Source organism: Mobula hypostoma, chromosome 12, assembly GCF_963921235.1.
Source record: "Mobula hypostoma chromosome 12, sMobHyp1.1, whole genome shotgun sequence".
Lineage (NCBI taxonomy): Eukaryota > Metazoa > Chordata > Chondrichthyes > Myliobatiformes > Myliobatidae > Mobula > Mobula hypostoma.
The window spans coordinates 61,005,878-61,024,546 of NC_086108.1; the positions used below are offsets into that span (position 1 = coordinate 61,005,878).

At 42.0% G+C, this 18,669-nt stretch overlaps 1 protein-coding gene across 1 annotated transcript in view; it reads left to right on the forward strand.

The window, feature by feature from the left end:
- The first annotated feature begins 9,383 nt into the window (after positions 1-9,383).
- The window catches only part of c8a (complement component 8, alpha polypeptide), a 71,529-nt gene continuing 62,243 nt past the window's right edge, over positions 9,384-18,669 (forward strand). The window contains exons 1-2 of the mRNA XM_063064249.1: positions 9,384-9,602; positions 13,247-13,364. Coding sequence (XP_062920319.1) covers positions 9,517-9,602; positions 13,247-13,364 — 204 coding nt within the window. The 5' untranslated portion in view covers positions 9,384-9,516. The remainder of the gene's footprint in view (positions 9,603-13,246; positions 13,365-18,669) is intronic.

Consider the following 18,669-nt stretch of genomic DNA (forward strand, 5'->3'; position numbering starts at 1 on the left):
TAGTTGGGATCACAGAGACATGGCTCCAGGGTGACCAGGGATGGGAGCCTTTTTAAAAAAGGAGGGAGAGAGAAACCAGGGAATTATAGACCGGTTAGCCTAACGTCAGTGGTCGGGAAACTGCTGGAGTCAGTTATCAAGGATGTGATAACAGCACATTTGGAAAGCGGTGAAATGATCGGACAAAGTCAGCATGGATTTGTGAAAGGAAAATCATGTCTGACGAATCTCATAGAATTTTTTGAGGATGTAACTAGTAGAGTGGATAGGGGAGAACCAGTGGATGTGGTATATTTGGATTTCAAAAGGCTTTTGACAAGGTCCCACACAGGAGATTAGTGTGCAAACTTAAAGCACATGGTATTGGGGGTAAGGTATTGGTGTGGGTGGAGAATTGGTTAGCAGACAGGAAGCAAAGAGTGGGAATAAACGGGACCTTTTCAGAATGGCAGGCGGTGACTAGTGGGGTACCGCAAGGCTCAGTGCTGGGACCCCAGTTGTTTACAATATATATTAATGACTTGGATGAGGGAATTAAATGCAGCATCTCCAAGTTTGCAGATGACACGAAGCTGGGTGACAGTGTTAGCTGTGAGGAGGATGCTAAGAGGATGCAGAGTGACTTGGATAGGTTGGGTGAGTGGGCAAATTCATGGCAGATACAATTTAATGTGGATAAATGTGAAGTTATCCACTTTGGTGGCAAAAGTAGGAAAACAGATTATTATCTGAATGGTGGTCGATTAGGAAAAGGGGAGGTGCAACAAGACCTGGGTGTCATTATACACCAGTCATTGAAAGTGGGCATGCAGGTACAGCAGGCGGTGAAAAATGCGAATGGTATGCTGGCATTTATAGCGAGAGGATTCGAGTACAGGAGCAGGGAGGTACTACTGCAGTTGTACAAGGCCTTGGTGAGACCACACCTGGAGTACTGTGTGCAGTTTTGGTCCCCTAATCTGAGGAAAGACATCCTTGCCATAGAGGGAGTACAAAGAAGGTTCACCAGATTGATTCCTGGACTTTCATATGAAGAAAGACTGGATGAACTGGGCTTGTACTCGTTGGAATTTAGAAGATTGAGGGGAGATCTGATTGAAATGTATAAAATCCTAAAGGGATTGGACAGGCTAGATGCAGGAAGATTGTTCCCGATGTTGGGGAAGTCCAGAACGAGGGGTCACAGTTTGAGGATAAAGGGGAAGCCTTTTAGGACCGAGATTAGGAAAAACTTCTTCACACAGAGAGTGGTGAATCTGTGGAATTCTCTGCCACAGGAAACAGTTGAGGCCAGTTCATTGGCTATATTTAAGAGGGAGTTAGATATGGCCCTTGTGGCTATGGGGGTCAGGGGGTATGGAGGGAAGGCTGGGGCGGGGTTCTGAGTTGGATGATCAGCCATGATCATAATAAATGGTGGTGCAGGCTCAAAGGGCCGAATGGCCTACTCCTGCACCTATTTTCTATGTTTCTATGTTTCTATGTATAATGACAATGAGGATCATTCAATTCAATTCAATACTCTGTGCACTGAGTGACAGTGTATTTGCTACCCTTTTTGATTCTGCATCCCTAATGCACTGATACTCACCCTGCTGGCTGTAGTTTTATCCTGTTGTCTGCCTGCCCTTCCGGGCAGTCTGACTGCACATTATCTTTGCTTTTTTACTATCTTCCCATTCTGAGTCCCTTCACTTTGATTTCCATCCCCCTGCCAAATTAGTTCAAACACTCCCCAACAGCTCTAACAAATCTGCCCACAAGAATATTCGTCCCCTTTGGGTTCAGGTGCAACCTGTCCCTTTTGTACAGGTCATACCTCCCCCAGAAGATAATCCAATGATTGAAGAACCTGAACCTCTATCCCCTGCACCAGCTTCGTGGCCATGCATTTATCTGCCACATCATCCTGCTTCTACCCTCACTGGCACGTGGGACAGTTAGCAATCCAAAAATAACTACCCTGGAGGCCCTGCTTCTCAGCTTTCTGCCTGGCTCTCTAAATTCTCTCTTCAGGATCTCTTTGCTTTTCCTTCCTATGTCATCGGTACCAATATGTACCAAGACATCTGACAGCTCTCCCTTCCTCCTCCAAAATGCTATGGATGCAATCTGAGACGTCCCTTACGCTGACACCTGGAAGGCAACATACTATCTGGGTGTCCCGTTCATGACAACAGAATCTCCTGTCTGTTTCTCTGACTATTGAGTCCCCTATCACTACGGCTCCCCTCTTCTCCCTTTTTCCCTTCTGCACCACGGACCCATGCTCAGTGGCACTAATCTGGTCTCCATGGCATTCCCCTGGAAGGCCATCCCCATACAGTATCCAAAACGGTACAATATACTTATTTTTGAGAGGAATGGCCATAGGGGTGCTCTGATCTAACTGCCTATTCACTGTCCCATTCCTCCTGCTGACAGTCACCCAGCTACTCACCTCCTGCAACTTAGGGGTGACTACTTCGATCGATGATCTCCTCACTTTCCCGTACAAGCCAAAGATCATCCAGCTGCTACTCCAGATCCCTAACATGGTCTTCAAGGAGGTGCATCTGGACGCACCTCATGCAGGTGTTGTTCCCTTGGAGACTCTGGGTCTCCCAGGACTCTAATGTTCAGCATGAAGAACACACAATGGCCATTTAAGCTACACTAAGTACCCCTGACACTCCTGAGAAGGTGAAAGGAATATTCAAAATCACAATAAAAGATCTAAGTGGAGAAAGAGAATCAAAACTAAATAAAACAAAAGGTTAAATGGGCAAGAACTTAGTGAATATTACTTGGCAGAACAATACAGAAACCAAGAAAAGAGAATATACTGGGCCGCAAACAGCAACAGCAAAACAAACAGCATTCTGCCCACTCACACATATACACACAGTACTCTAAACCCAGCGCAGGTGTCTCCTTTGGCCTCCAGCCTCTAGTAGACTCATAGATACACAGACATTAGGGCTTTAACTTCTTCAGTAGAATCAGGACCCAAGCCATTGGGCCTTGACTAATGGACTTCTGATTGCCCTTCAGACTTCAATCTTCAGTGTCAATCCTGGACTCACCGATGATGACCTCCCTGGATTAGGACTCGAACTCCAGGCTTCAGGCTCTTATCTCACCAATGACAGGACCCGAAATGCTCTCGCTGCTCTGCCTGTTTGACATTCGAACACGTCCACATAGCTGTCCTTTGAGAGTGGAGCAGTGGCTTAGATTCTAGCCTGTACTCTAACTCCTCCACATCCCTGTCCCTAAACCCTAACTCCCTTCTCTGCTCCTCAAAATCATCCCTACAAGCCTAAATAGTGAAAAAAAACAACTGTCTGAACCTTGACCTTGATGGAGTCTGCAGCTTGCCGCCATCTTGCATGATGGTGCATGCAGGAACATTGAGTCACAAGGCATTCCTGGTGCAAACCTAATTCTTGGTTTGGGTTAGAGAGATGGAGTGGGGTTGCTGCAGATCTGGTTGTTCATGTCCTGCTGCTTGTTGTTGCAAAATCTTATCCGCTTTATCAAATGCAGCAATTCTTTCATTAACATGGCAGAGTCCATAGCTTGTATCTAACAGATGGATTAGCAAAGCGTCAAGAATATGTCCTCATAAGAGTCGATGAACACCTTGACCACTCATGACTACTGAAGGAATAATCTCTGGGGAAGATTTCATAATGGAAAGTGAGGCCTATTGGAACATTTTGTGCTTAACCTGGTATGAAGGTCATACCTATATATTTACTAGAAATTGGTCATTAGGTACTCCATGATTCTGTATTGTCTATGATTTCCATAGCACCAGCAACAGCAAGTCATGCAAGCTTAACTATTTCCAAATGGCAATCACAATTGTCATCTTTTAGGTTAGGAGATTTGACAAATATTCAGCAGTTTGAAATAACAATGCTAACTTGTACAGGAAAGTTGGTCTTATGTAACGGTCTTTGCCCCACTGACCCCCCGTTGCCTAGGCTGAATAACCATCTTCCCCGCCAAACAGTGCAATCGCTTTGGTGCGGTTAAGGTGTGAGTCACACATAACATTTTAATACGTTGGAGCTCACGGCTCCGATTCCATCCACAACGTCCTTCCGAGACTCCAGCCACCCTCTGAACCCCCGAGGTCTGGTGTCCACTGCCCTGGAACCGCTGTCCATTCCTCACATGTCCGTTCTCTCTGCTCGCCTCCCGAAAAAGCCCGCACTCCTCAACTCAGCACACATATACAAGATAACAGAACATGACATCCATTGGCTAACAAATGAATACAATTTCCATTATCACACTGTATAACCCAAACATTGCAGTTACAGAGAACCCCTTGCTCAGCAGTTAACATTATGAGAAGCCATTTTAATATAACACTTCAGAGAAGCCATTTTGATAATAAGCGATCAATAGTTAACAGTCCACCTAGTACACTGAGAGCCCTACACTTATTATTATAACCAAAAGAATTGGCAGTTGGTAGCAGGGATATAGACTAATACAAGCAAACGTAACTTAGAATATTTGTGTTTAGCATGGAGGTGGTAACAGCTCCTAAGGTGTAAAGGGAAGCAGTCCTGAAGAAGAGTCTTGGCCCAAAACTTCAACTGTTTGTCTGTTTGTTCACTTCCATGGAGGCTGCCTGACTTGCTGAGTTCTTGCATCATTTTCCGTGTGTTGCTCTGGATTTCCAGCGTCTGCAGAATTTCTTAAGCCTATGTTCTGTTAGGCTGATGACACACTGCCACAGTCGATGGCACCTATCTCTCTGCAGTAAGCAACATTGCCTGCAGCAGTCTCTCTTCAAAGTTCCCCTTGTCTGGGTTTGATAACATATGACCACAGACATCCTTGCCTGGATGTTGTCTTTGATCCTTGCATTACCACAACTTCCACACTCCCTCCCGTAGAGGACAACATAAATCTTACTGAATTTCAATAGAGTCAAGTCTCTGAAACTTAGTGACAGTTTCATCATGGACAGTTGGCTGTTGATATCAGGGATGTACGTGCAACACTCCTGGCTAGTAATGGCACAAGTACCACCTCTCTTAGACAACAGAAAGTCTAGTGCTAGTTGATTTTGAAGGTCCACAGTATTGATTGCCAGCATTTCAGCAGTAATGTCATTGATGGCCTGGCTCATATCATGTAGCAATAAGGTTGTATCATTAGCTAATTTCTCCAGCAGTGCTGAGGGCATGTTAATGCTTTCATGAGCCAGTCTGGCAGGCTCCCAGAACAGGAATACTACAGTCCAGAAACAGTAGGTTTCCATAGTCCTTCAGTGTCAGCTCCACATATTGGTTACTTAAAGTGGCAAAAAGCAAAGATCAAGAGTTTAGCCCTTCAGTCCTTTTTCAAGAAGGTTGTTCTGGCCCTGGTCCAGTAGCACTGCTGGCTTAACGCATGAAGTGTGTACCAGCATTGACTTTCCTTGGACATTTAAGGTGAATACTGTATGTGGTCAGCTACACTTGGAAAACACCTCCCCAGTGGGGATCTCGGCTGTTCTTTTGTTGGCAGGCTGTCAGCAGTATCCAATCTCCCAGCTGGTAGGCATGGCACTCTGCACACAGCGCAATCTTCTTGGATTTAATTACTTGTTGATAGAAACCTTTAAGAGCTTATATTAGTGCTATACAATAATGCAGCTTTCAGTAGTAAGGATGTTCATCTGTTTAATTAAAAGGCAACTAGCAAGTACATGGAAAGTCCCAAAACTATCTCATGTGAAGATAGACCTGTCACGTCATTTGGAGTGCAGCACATTGTCATGACAGCCTGTCAAAGTCCCCCTGGCCGCTTTAACTCCGTCCTGTTGTGCAATTAAGCTAACCTGCATTTCAAGGTCCCATTCTGTCTTTCAGCTGCCCCGTAAGACTAGAACAGTAAGGGCAGGTGAAATGATAACATTGAATATTGGTGTTTTGCATGTTTTTGTGAGTGTAGACCGTTATCACTTGAGATTTTCTCTGGAATCCCAAACCTGGGAATACATTCTCATAATAAAAATTACCAGCAGTTTCAGCACCATTTCTCTGAGTTGGATAAACTTTTAGCCATGCATTATCACAACCCGTACATTGAGGTAACTGTATAAAGTCTATTTGGAGATGTACAGACAGCCTCCTGGGCGAGGGCCCAGCGGCAGCAGATGTCGACAGTGTCATTCAGGATTATGTCTCTGGCAAATCATATCATTACTACTCATGCTATCTGTTGGACTCTCGCATTATCAAGAGCTACTTAATGTTGCAGGACTCTTTACCCAGAAAGAAAGCTGATGTGCAGCTTTCCATATCATATCACCATTTTTGTAAGGATATAGATGACTGGAAATATTGTAAATGATAAACCTTTTGTTCATACTTTTTTTCATTTGGGTCAATAATATCAAGCTGCACTTGTTTTATGCCTTTACACACCATCTTAGTGTGTAATCAGATGAAGGCAGTCACTGATCTGGGGACAGTAGAAGGAGTGACCCAGAATTGGCTTTTTTAATGAGGTAGGCTTCTTAAATAGCGCAAGGAAAAACAGATGAAAAATGTGAGCTCACCTCATTAGGGCTTTTTAGTCATAGAGGGTAAATGGTGAAATGGGCCCATTGGGTTAAATTAGCCTGATTCAATGCAGTTTAAAACATCCAAGTGTTTTATTCTCTTCATCTGTCAAGAGGGGGCACTCTGGTATCAGTGAGCAACATATTTATTGTTGCCATACCTGAGCAACAGCTTACTTCAGACATAATATGTAGCAGTCTGGCTGTTACCACCTTTGCTCTTTGAGGATAATATAAATCAAAGGTTGAATTAATATTTCAACATTATTAAATGCATGTATGTTTAAAAATGATTTTAAAGCTATAGTCAGATACACATTATTTGGTCGCAAAAACTGACAATTATACTGAGCATGAGTGTGCTCTATTATTCAAATTTATACATAAAAGACATGAAGCCTTTTGAAAAGTTTTGGAAAAGAAAAGAGTGACAGTGTTTGCTTTTCTAGTGCATGTCTGAAAACTGTAGCTGCTGAAGGTTTATCTGCTTTGATCTGAAAGACTCCCAAAAGTAAAGTGAGTCTGCAAGTAACAGAAAGGGAGCAGACACCCACCCACCAACTGTTTGCCTCCTTCTAAAAGATTCCCGGGTTTACTGATCACACCAGATGACACAGATGAGGCCCTTTTTCAATGCTCAAAAATACAGATGCATTGCTCTTCTTTTTCATTACATTACACACACGAAACTGAATTTTTCTCCAAAGGATCATGTGAATCCATTGACTGCTGGGTCAAAGTGTGCTATTCAGATCATGATTAGCAGTCAAAATTGAGCCATTCTTGACACCTCTGACTGCTCATCGTAAGTACACAGATGGCAGGTTTTCAAATCGGCTGTCTACTTAATGATGATATTACCTACATAATGCTCCCTTATGGTGTTGCTGTGGTTCTGAGACTCATCAGGTATTGGATGCTGAGAAAACAGATGGGTTTTCATAAAGCTTCTGTCCCTTCAACAGTGCAATTTTAAGTGGGTCTCCCTGCGCAGGTCCCAACCTGCATTGGGAATACAAGTCAGGTAGATCCCCTTGATTTGGTTATCTTTTGAATCAGCGCTGGCGCACCTCAGGGGTGTGTGCTTAGCCCACTGCTTTTCTCTCTCTACACCCATGACTGTGTGTCTCAGCACAGCTCAAAAGCCATCTATAAATTTGCAGACGACACAACTATTGATGTCAGAATTTCAGATGGTAACGAGAGGGTGTACAGAAGTGAGATATATCAGCTAGTTGAATATATATTTTATATATATACTTACTGCAATTCACAGTTTTTTCTCTATTATTATATATTACATTGTACTGCTGCTGCAAAGACAACAAATGTCATGACATATGCCGATGATATTAAACTTGATTCTGATTCTGATTATGACTCCTTTAGGTCCGTATCAATCTGTTCTACCTAACCCTGCCCACCCATCATAGCTCACCATCCTTGGCCAATGGTCACAACCACCAGTCTCTTGACTCTTCCTGTCCCCAGTTAGTTGATCATGATTCCACTCACATCTCAGAACCCAATCCACAATACTCGTTGACCTCTAGGGCCCAGGAGTTCCAAAGTTCTTACTACTCTCAGCTCTTAACCTGCTGCTCACAGTGCAAAAGCACCAATGCAAGGCACCTCCCAATCCCAGGCACAGTCTGAGAACTCATGTACTTACATGCAGTGCTGTATTTTACCTCCCCAACCAGAACAAAATATACTGAACCCTGTCACTGCCCAGATCCTAATCATAACTATTTTTTTCTGCCAGTCCCTGATCATAACCTGACCCTAAATGCTGAACCTCTCTCCCCACAATTTGGCCTGCTGATATATATTTTTCCTGCAATAGTATAGCACCCTGTGGGAAATGTGTAGACCCATTCGGTTTCATCAGCAGCTTGGGATCTTGAGCGTGACCAAAAGTTCATGCAGCAGGCCGACGGACAACATGGTTGGTAACTCACCACTATATGACCATTTACTGCATCTCTGTGGGTGCCAATGAATTTCTCGAGAAACGTATTCTTAGTATGAAGACACACAATATTTTTATTGCAAAAACACAAATGGCCTTCTGAGAAGTTCAAGGAAAGCCTAAGTTGTATGTGTTGGAGTTGATCAAAGGAATCAAACAAATTGTATAATCAACAAGTTGATTGAATAAAATTACATCAGAAGACATTCAGCCTTCTGTAATCACTGAAAATGGTGTTTCTTCAATGCTTGGTGTTGGAGATGATCCATTGTATGTTAGAGAATCCTACCGATTTTCAATTTTTTTGAGATTCATCTACACTGACAATTCATCGAACAAATGAAGGTGAAAATTACCCTTAGTGGGCCTTAGCTTTCTCATACTAATAGTCTGCTCAATTTCCTTCAATGTCCTCCCACTTGGAACTGAAGAGGCTTTCGGATTACCTGACAAATACGCAGCAGATTGCATTAATTCTTTGATGTACATAGCAGACAAATTGCAAAGTCATTCCAATTGCAATAACTTAAATGGAAATATGATTAGGTGTAATGAGTTAAACATAATCTATATTTTCTGGAAAATACTCAAAGACTAATGTCATTTTGGAATTGATTTCAGGGGAGACAACAATCTTAAATGTTCTAGTCTAATTATTAACTTTATTAACTTTTGAAAAGTTTAAGTGGAGGATTACAAGATCAAACAAATATTCATGTCAAACTTAGAATGGACAATTTACATTGCTGTTAATCATTCATTGGGAAAAGCTGCTTGTTCAGTTTTCCTCAGTTTATCTAAGACAATGTCATCATCACATCCCCTGATACCCCCTGCCCACCCCCACCCGAGCTGTTCAGCCATTCCCAATCTTGCAACACTACCACCTGTTTGGAAAATTGCAACATCTAGCATTCTTGCTGCTAGAAACTAGTGGATTGATATAGGCTGTAATTTTTCTTATTTTATAAAGTTTTATTTAGCCCAAAGAATGAATTTGCTTATGAGTTGTCTCTCATCTTTTGCATGCTTATTGCTTTTTACTCAATTTGTCGATTTGAATCTGATCAACAACAGGTTTGTGTTTTATCTCTTCGATGGTACAGAGTGGTTTGAAGTATTGTTTTGCTATTTATAGTTTAATTATAAAGATTGAAAGATTAAAAAGATGAAAGGTTGCCATGCAACGTACACTAAATTACAATGAATATTTGATTGTGATCCAGCTTAATGAACATATAGATATATGTAAATAGGTGTGTTCATATGGTAAAAGATCACTTGCTTTTTTCCCCTCTAATGCATATTGTATCAAATTTCCTTGCAGCTGAGAAAACGAACTTAAATCATGAGGGGTGTGCTGCCCCATTTAGACTCGTAAGGTCATACAGCACTACAGAGGCAGAAACTTTGGCCCATCTAGTTCATGCCGAACTATTAATCTGTCTTGTCCCATTGACCTGCACCTGAACCACAGACCTCCGCAGCCCTCCCGTCCATGTACTTATTCAAACTTCTCTTAAATGTGGAGATCAGTCCCACATCCAATACTTCCCCGCTGGCAGCACATTCGCATTCTCACCACCCTCTTTAGCATCTGGCTGTGTGTTTTTTTTTATGAGTTGCTAGTTTGGCGCTCAACCCAACACAGATGGAAAGTGTGCGAGGAGCCGGACGGATTCGAACTCGAGACCACTTGCCTCAAAGTCTGGTACACCACTGGCTGGCCTACCCTAACAAGACACCGGATAAGTTTTAATGAAATATATGTAGATATATGTAAACAGGTATGTTAGTATGGTAAAATATCACTTGCGTTTTTCCTCCCTCTAATCCATATTGTATACAATTTTCTTCCAGCTGAGATATTATTTCCAAGCATGCAGTGAGTTACTGTCCACTGAAGGAGCATGACTCCCTTCTTCACGGCATGTCCAATATCGTAGCGCAGCTGCCTTGTACTGAGGGATCTAGCTGAATGAAAGCATGAACCATCATCTCCTGCTCCGCTCTTCCCAAATTAAACAAAAATTCCATGAATCTCCAGGAATGAAAAGATAATTGGCATGTTTTCTTTTCTTTCATTTCTTAAATCCTATTTCCATAGTTTGTCTAAAATAACTTTTGACTGGTTCTTTCACTTGTACATGTGTTAGCTGGTGCTCATCTGCTTAACTGGATCTGATCCATTTCTCTCATACTTTTACAAAGTACACCAAAGTTCTGCAAAGGTTTAATCCTGCCTCAGACTGATCTCCCATCCTACAGTGGTCCTGCTCTTATTTTTCTAGCCCTAGCCTCCCTCACCATGCCCTCTTAATCCCTACTGTGATTCCAGCAGTTTGTCCCTGAAACTTCTATTTCATTCCTGTCATTTCAAAGATGTTGGCATTACTGGTAAGGCCAACACTTCAACTTTACCTTAATTGTCCTTGGCTCTTGGAGTACCGCAGTACCCTAGTGGGTAGTTTAATGCCATCACAGCTCGGGCATTGGAGTTCAGTGTTCATTGCTGACGCTGTCTGTAAGGAGTTTGTACGTTCTCCCCATAATCATGTGGTTTCCTCCTGGTGCTCCTGTTTCCACACACAGTCCAAAGATGCACCGATTTGTAGGTTAGTTGGTCATTGTAAAATTGTCCTGTGATTGGGCTAAGTCGTTGCTGGGTGGCACGGCTCATTGGGCAGGAAAGGCCCTGTGGGTTGCTGGGCAGCATGGCTCATTGGGCAGGAGAGGTCTGTGGGTTGCTGGGCAGCGTGGCTCATTGGGCAGGAAAGGCCTGTGGGTTGCTGGGCAGCATGGCTCATTGGGCAGGAGAGGTCTGTGGGTTGCTGGGCAGCATGGCTCATTGGGCAGGAGAGGTCTGTGGGTTGCTGGGCAGCATGGCTCATTGGGCAGGAGAGGTCTGTGGGTTGCTGGGCAGCGTGGCTCATTGGGCAGGAAAGGCCTGTGGGTTACTGGGTGGTATGGCTCATTAGGCTGGAAAGGCCTGTGGATTGCTGGGCAGCATGGCTCATTAGGCTGGAAAGGCAAGTCGGTTGCTGGGCAGCATGGCTCATTGGGCTGGAAAGGCCTGTGGATTGCTGGGCAGCACGGCTCATTGGGCAGGAGAGGCCTGTTGGTTGCTGGGCAGCACGGCTCATTGGGCTGGAAAGGCCTGTGGATTGCTGGGCAGCATGGCTCATTGGGCAGGAGAGGCCTGTCGGTTGCTGGGCAGCACGGCTCATTGGGCTGGAAAGGCCTGTTGGTTGCTGGGCAGCACGGCTCATTGGGCAGGAGAGGCCTGTTGGTTGCTGGGCAGCATGGCTCATTGGGCAGGAAAGGCTTGTCACTTGCTGGGTGGTACAGCTCACTGGGCAGGAAAGGCCTGTCGGTTGCTGTGCAGCACGGCTCATTGGGCTGGAAAGGCCTGCTGTGTGCTGTATCTCTAAATGAATACACAAAATTAAAATATGCCAGTTAGCTGCCTTCTTCATCATCTAGAGTCTTTGGGTTAAGGGTAATCCTAGACTGACATTGGTGTGGAGTTGCAGGATTTTCATCCAGAAACAATGAAAAACATCTGGGCGCAAACAACAGGAATTCTGCAGATGCTGGAAATTCAAGCAACACACATAAAAGTTGTTGGTGAACGCAGCAGGCCGGGCAGCATCTCTAGGAAGAGGTGCAGTTGACATTTCAGGCCGAGACCCTTCGTCAGGACTAACTGAAGGAAGAGCGAGTAAGGGATTTGAAAATGATTTTGGATCTCCCCCTCCCCCTCCAACTTTCAAATCCCTTACTCACTCTTCCTTCAGTTAGTCCTGACGAAGGGTCTCGGCCTGAAATGTCGACTGCACCTCTTCCTAGAGATGCTGCCTGGCCTGCTGCGTTCACCAGCAACTTTTATGTGTGTTGCAAAAACATCTGGGACTTAGTGGATACCTAAAAATTATGGTCTAATTTTATGTGTGTCTTCAAGATGTCAAATAATTGGCATTATTTTATATTATCAAATTATGCATTTCCCACCTTTGTGCTCATAGTAGAGGCTGTGGATTTAGAAGATACTGTTGAAGAAAATTAGTACTACTGTGTATCTTGTAGATGGTACACATTGTAGGCTAGATGCGATAATGGTAGAAAGCTTGGATGGTTGAGTCAGACTGAATGGATCCCAATCCTTCTTGGATTGGCAGTCAGTAATTAGTGAGATATTATAGGGATTGTTACTTACGTAAGACCACCACCCCTACTGGGGCATAGGATGCTGACGGTAGATCATCAGAGTCTTCTGTCCTGGGCCAGTCTTTCAATTTGCCTCCAGGTGTAGCTCATCTTCTTGGAGTATCCTTTGTCTCCCAGGGTTGAGACCTTTGGAGCTGCTGTTGTTGTTTCTGTAGCAATGGGATTTTACGGGATGTGGTTACTAGTTCCATACCCAACACTCCTCTTTTGCAGCTGGGCTTGGGACAATTCATGATGAAATTACAGGGATCATTGTCAGGGCTTTAACTATTTCTAATCTATATTAATGGCCTGAAGGCACCAGGTGTACTACCGTTGACCTTGCTAATGATCCATTGAAGGAATTTTTAATATATAAATCCCTTGCAAAAAACTCAAGAACATAGAATGTTATAATTTTCCTAATGACTAATATCAAAAACAGATAAATAGCTTTTTTTTAAAGCAGAAAGAATAATTTGTCCATAATGAACGCTTTTCTTTACTTTACTCAGATCATTATATTCCTTTTCTAATCACTTTGTTCGAAACATCCGAAGCTTAGTTCCACTTGATTGTCAACTTGGTCAGTGGGCTGCATGGACTGAATGTTTTCCTTGTGAAGCAAAAAAGGTAAGATTACACAGAAAAAGTTAACTTTTAGTTATTGGAATAATCAATGTTGAAACAAAAATATTTGTTGCAGAAGTTAAAATTTAAAGAGTAAATGATGGAACTACTATATACAGCAGGTCAAACAGTAATCTGAAAGAGGATATTAAAAGACTTTTCTTTATACAATGTACCATATTAAACACATTTTGAAGTCTCAATTTCACTATCATAACCTTCCTGGTTATATTTCATATAATCACATAAACTACTGGACTGCCTCTACGCTGCTCTGTCAACTAGTCCTAAATGAAAGAAGTAGTTTCTGCTACCTTGCAGTAATTTCTCATTTCCATTTAAGAAGTTTTACAGTCTTTTAAGTGATGTTGTTAATCTAATAACAATGTCCTAAATTATGAGTAACTTTGTGGTGATTCATTGCTACGATCTACAGTTTCCATGCCTCTGTCCATTGTCTAATGACAAGCTAGTTATTACTGCATTGGCATCTTTCTTGATTCTGACAGTTTTCAACCCAAACAGCATTTCTGCCACGAAGGCAGGTATGCGTCTACTTGACTCTGAAAGCTTGATGCTGAAACTTGGCTTTGTTAACTCTAACTATTCTATTAGTCGCGAGAATAGCCTGCCAGCTTTCACCCACTGTACCCCATGCAAAAATCCACTGTTCATATCCCAATTCATATATCATCAGTTCTATTCGGTAATGCTGTGAATTTAAAATTATTGTCCATGTTTTCAAATCCTTCCATGCCCTTTTCCCTCTCCGCCCTCGCAGTTTTTTATGAACCTACAACATCCTGAGATCTTTGCCTCTTGCACTTTTTCAGTGTTTGAGCCTCTTGCACATACTCAATTGTGACTGAAGGCTATCTTAAAGGAGGTGAGAGAGGTACAGAAATTGGGTAGTGTAGGAAGGGATTTTCAGAGCTGGGGCAATTCAAAAATTGAATATGTGCAAAAGGCTCAACTTTTGCCCCAGCTTTGGAACTCCCTTACCAATCTTCCCAACTTCTCTTCCTCTCTTACCTCCTTTAGGATTGACCTTAGTCACATTCAGATTGAAGTAGTTTTTGGCTACAAGTCATAATATTGAAGTATGTGCCTTGTTGTCAAAGTTGTTAAACTATGATCTTGTGTAAAATCTTGTGGCTCTTTACAGCAGGTGTTATATAAATTAAAGTTCTTAATGTTGTTGCTAAGAACTAATGGAGATCCCAATTGAGGTCTTGTCTGAGGTCCCATCAGTCGGTTATCAAGACTACACCCGTATTTGACCTCCTATTCCAATATCCAACTCATTTCACAACCTATCCTATACAGAGAAGAACAACTTCAACATTTAATCTGTCATAAAACATCTGTTCCTCCCACCAAATATTTTTTTCAGATTCTATTCAACAATCCAAGTATATTCAATAAATAAGTGTGCTATATTTCATATCAATTACTAAAGATATAGTCTATATTGCTGTAATATCACCATATTCCAAGTAATATCAGATTTACTTTTCATTTATGTAATTAAAATATCTTTTATTTCAAAATTTGTGATATACTGACTTTATTCATGTTCATTGAAATGGGGAGGAAGAGCAGAGCATTTTATATTTATGAATATAATTTCTGATACCCCTTGATTATGATTGATAATTAGACTGAACCATAGGAACCCTTATATGTTATGGTACTGAAAAAAATTAAATCAAAATCCAAGTCTGTAGTGTAGGACACAGTCAATACTGCCAAGAGTAAAAGAAAATGTATGTAATAGATTTTTTGACACAAAGTAAATTTTAAAATATCTCCATATATTTCAGAAGATTGGAGGAGATATAAAATTCCAATTTTGAAGGATCTAGGGAAGAATCAGCTAAAATTAAATATAAAGCAATGATTCTAGACAGTAATAAAGGGCAACAGGAAATTTGAAGTCAATATTGTTCTTTCTGAACTGGTTTCATAAATCCTAGGAAACACATATGATTTCAACATAGCTTGCATCTGCCAACAAATGTATTTATTCAGCTATCTTTTACAAATGTTATCTCTTGTCAGGTAAAATTCACATGAATATCTTCACGGACAGATAACGTGTTAAATGAGATCTATAATTTACATATTTGAACTGGCTTATAGCTGAAACTATTAACACCTGTCATTTTGTGCAGTAGTGTGCAACAAAAATTTTGATGTTCTTATTACAATACCATGTTTCTATAAGAAATTGATGCAGGTTTTAAAGAAAAAAATAGAGAATTCTGATTGTAAATAGTTCAGAATGCTTTTTTGGTATATACATAGCATTTTATGTACCAACCAGTGATTTCAATGCGAGGATACCAATAGAAATCTGCAAACTCCCTGTTGATTGACACTTAACAAAGAATACGGATTAGTAGAGGTTTAAAGAAAAACAAGCTGCTGGTGGAAGTCAGTGGGTTAGGCAGTATCTGTGGAGGAAAAGAGAAAATGAATGTTTTGGGCCAGAAGTCTGAAAGAGGACTGAGTGTCTAAGAGGAGATAGCCAGTATACAGAGGTGAGGGGGAGAAGGGAGGTGGATTTGGCAAGCGGGAGGAAGGATTAATGGAAGTTAGTGAAGGATAGAGCAAGGTGGGAAAGGGAGGGGTAGAGACAGTGACAGAGGTTGGAATGCAATGGGTGGAGACGACAGTAGGCTGCACATTATGGAACCAGATAAGAAACAAAGGTGGTGAGTGGGATAAGGAAGGGATACTGGGCAACACAGAATGACAGGGAAGAGGAAGAGGCAGTGGACTGAATGCGTAGCTGGTATTCTGTTATCCGCAGTCCTCTGTTATTTTCATTTATCACCACCCAGCCTCAGTCACTTCCTTCACCTCGTCCTCCCCCAATTTCTGACTACATATGCCAATCAAACCCTGCTCACCTTAATCAACCTATCACTTCCCAGCTGCCTCACCCCTCCCCTCTCTTCCACACTGTCGGTCATGAACGTATCCTGGACAAGCTCCCGAATGTTGCAACTGTGATCAAAGTCAACAGAGAGACACTAAAGCTGGTATATTAAAGTCTTTATTCATCGCAAGAAGCAATTATTCTCATGGAGAATATTTGGCTCAAAAAAAAACAAAAGTACATCACATTTTTATACCTATGAGATCAAAGTTAGGAGTAGATGATTCAATACAATTTCAATAGTTACAATAATATTGTTTATTTCAATACTTTGGGTTGACAAATGGTTCTTTGAGGTACATATTTACATTGGAAGCACATTATAATTGATAAGACACCTCTGAAAGTTCAAACGCCTTTGTTGGGAGAAAATAATTAGCATAGATATTCCAAAAGCTTTTGATGACAGAGAGCCAAACACCCTAAGTTAATGTTGTCAGGGCTGTCTCTGAGTACAGAAATATCCTGAGTACACCTAAAAAACTACTGATTAACAAAATCCATGACCATGTTTGATATGCTAAGTGACAACATCAGTCTAGTCTGCCAGCATGAATTCAAGTCACAATGGTGCAAGTAACTTAGCCCATGTCACCTGGTTTGTTGCAGGCCAATTAACACAACCTCATTGTCTTAACATTTGGCTCATGCATATTCAAATGTGTCATGGTCACCATTTTGCAAACCGTATCTCTTAGTCTGTGGGCTTTAAACTTCAGTTTGCTGTCTGTCTGAAATTTACAATAAAAACTGAAGACTGGTTCTTGCTTGAAGTAATCTAGGCTATATTTCCATAACTCCAGAATGCTGCATAACAGTGATATTCCATTATGTACAGCCCTCTGTTATCTTCACTTATCACCTCCCAGCCTCCCCAATTTCTGACTACATCTGCCCAGCAAGACCTCCTCACCTCAATCAACCTATCCCTTCCCAGTTGCCTCACCCCTCCCCGTCACCTCTTTGCATTGGCTATATCCTCTTTGCACTTTCACTCCTAATGCAGGGTCTCAACCTGAAAGGTTCACAATGCCTTTCACTCCATGGATTATCCTTGTACCATAAACCTACCTGAACGTTTCAGGCTGAAGTTAATCCCAAACAAACCCATGCTCCCAGGAGACTTTCTTAACAAGGAAAGACAGAGAGGGTTGAGCTTAGCAGATTCCAATACATTCTTCAAGGGAAGATAATTTTCCAAGATGATAGAGGAGCTAGAAAATTTCAGTCTGTAAGTGGAACTGGACATATCTTTCTGACTGGGAATCTGCAAGAAATGAATGAGAACAACTGTTTGACATTGAAAGATGCATTACAATACTCCGGTGGAGAGAAACTAGGCTATTTTAGCCTAGAAACTAGGCATTAGAATCAGAATGAATGATTAACCTAGATACACCAGCCTGACCTGGTACAGGATATAATTATAGCATCCTAGCTCATGGTCCTTTCTTTCTCAATATTATAATTTTTAACATCAAGCCAGTGGCAACAGTGATATTCATCCAGTTAGTATGTATCCATAGTATGGGTACAACTTCAGGAGTTCTTCATACCAATTGAACAAGCTAACTTCTCCCAATGTGAAGCTCTTAATATAAACTGGAAGTGTTTCTAGTGGCTAAGGAAAGCCGAACCAGCACAGTGCAGGGCACAGAAGATAGTGGGCATCCCTTTTTTTTTTCAGGAATAGCGGCAGAAGCCATAGTCAGTAATTTAGATCCTGAACACACCAGAACGACATTCAAGTTCTGCAGGAGATGTCTCTTGTAGTTGGTCAGTACCAGGAGTGGGTCTGGGACATAGATGTAGAGCTGAGAAAATTTAATGAACTCACACACCTCTTCAAGGACAACATCATGTCTTCAATTCTCTTCTCCTGAAGATGGTACCACTAGCATCATGCAATGTATTACCATCACTCATCTGTGCGCCACAGTTCCCGAGAAGACACTGGATTGCGAAGAGGGAAGGAGAGTTTTAAAAAAGTGAGCATGGGCAGTTGGCACGTGTTGCACACCACAGTTTCCAAGGAGACATTGCATTGGGTTGAGAGAGAGACAGAGGGAGAGTTTAAAAGGAGTGAGCAGGGGGCAGTCAGCACATTTCAGCTCCGCAGTTCCTGAGCAGACATTGGATTGAATAGAGGGTGAGGGAGTTTAAAAGAAGTGAATGGGGGCAGTCAGCACAATTTGAGTGCCATAGTTCCCAAGGAGACATTGGATTGTGAATAAGTAGGCATTTTGCAAGATCCAATAAAAAGTTAGGCTGTGGCCAGTATTAGAGTGGGGAGTTGAGGCTTTGGTGAGGAGAGGCGTAGGCCATAGGTAGTTTTTTTTTTTGTTACTTATTCTTTCTCTCTTT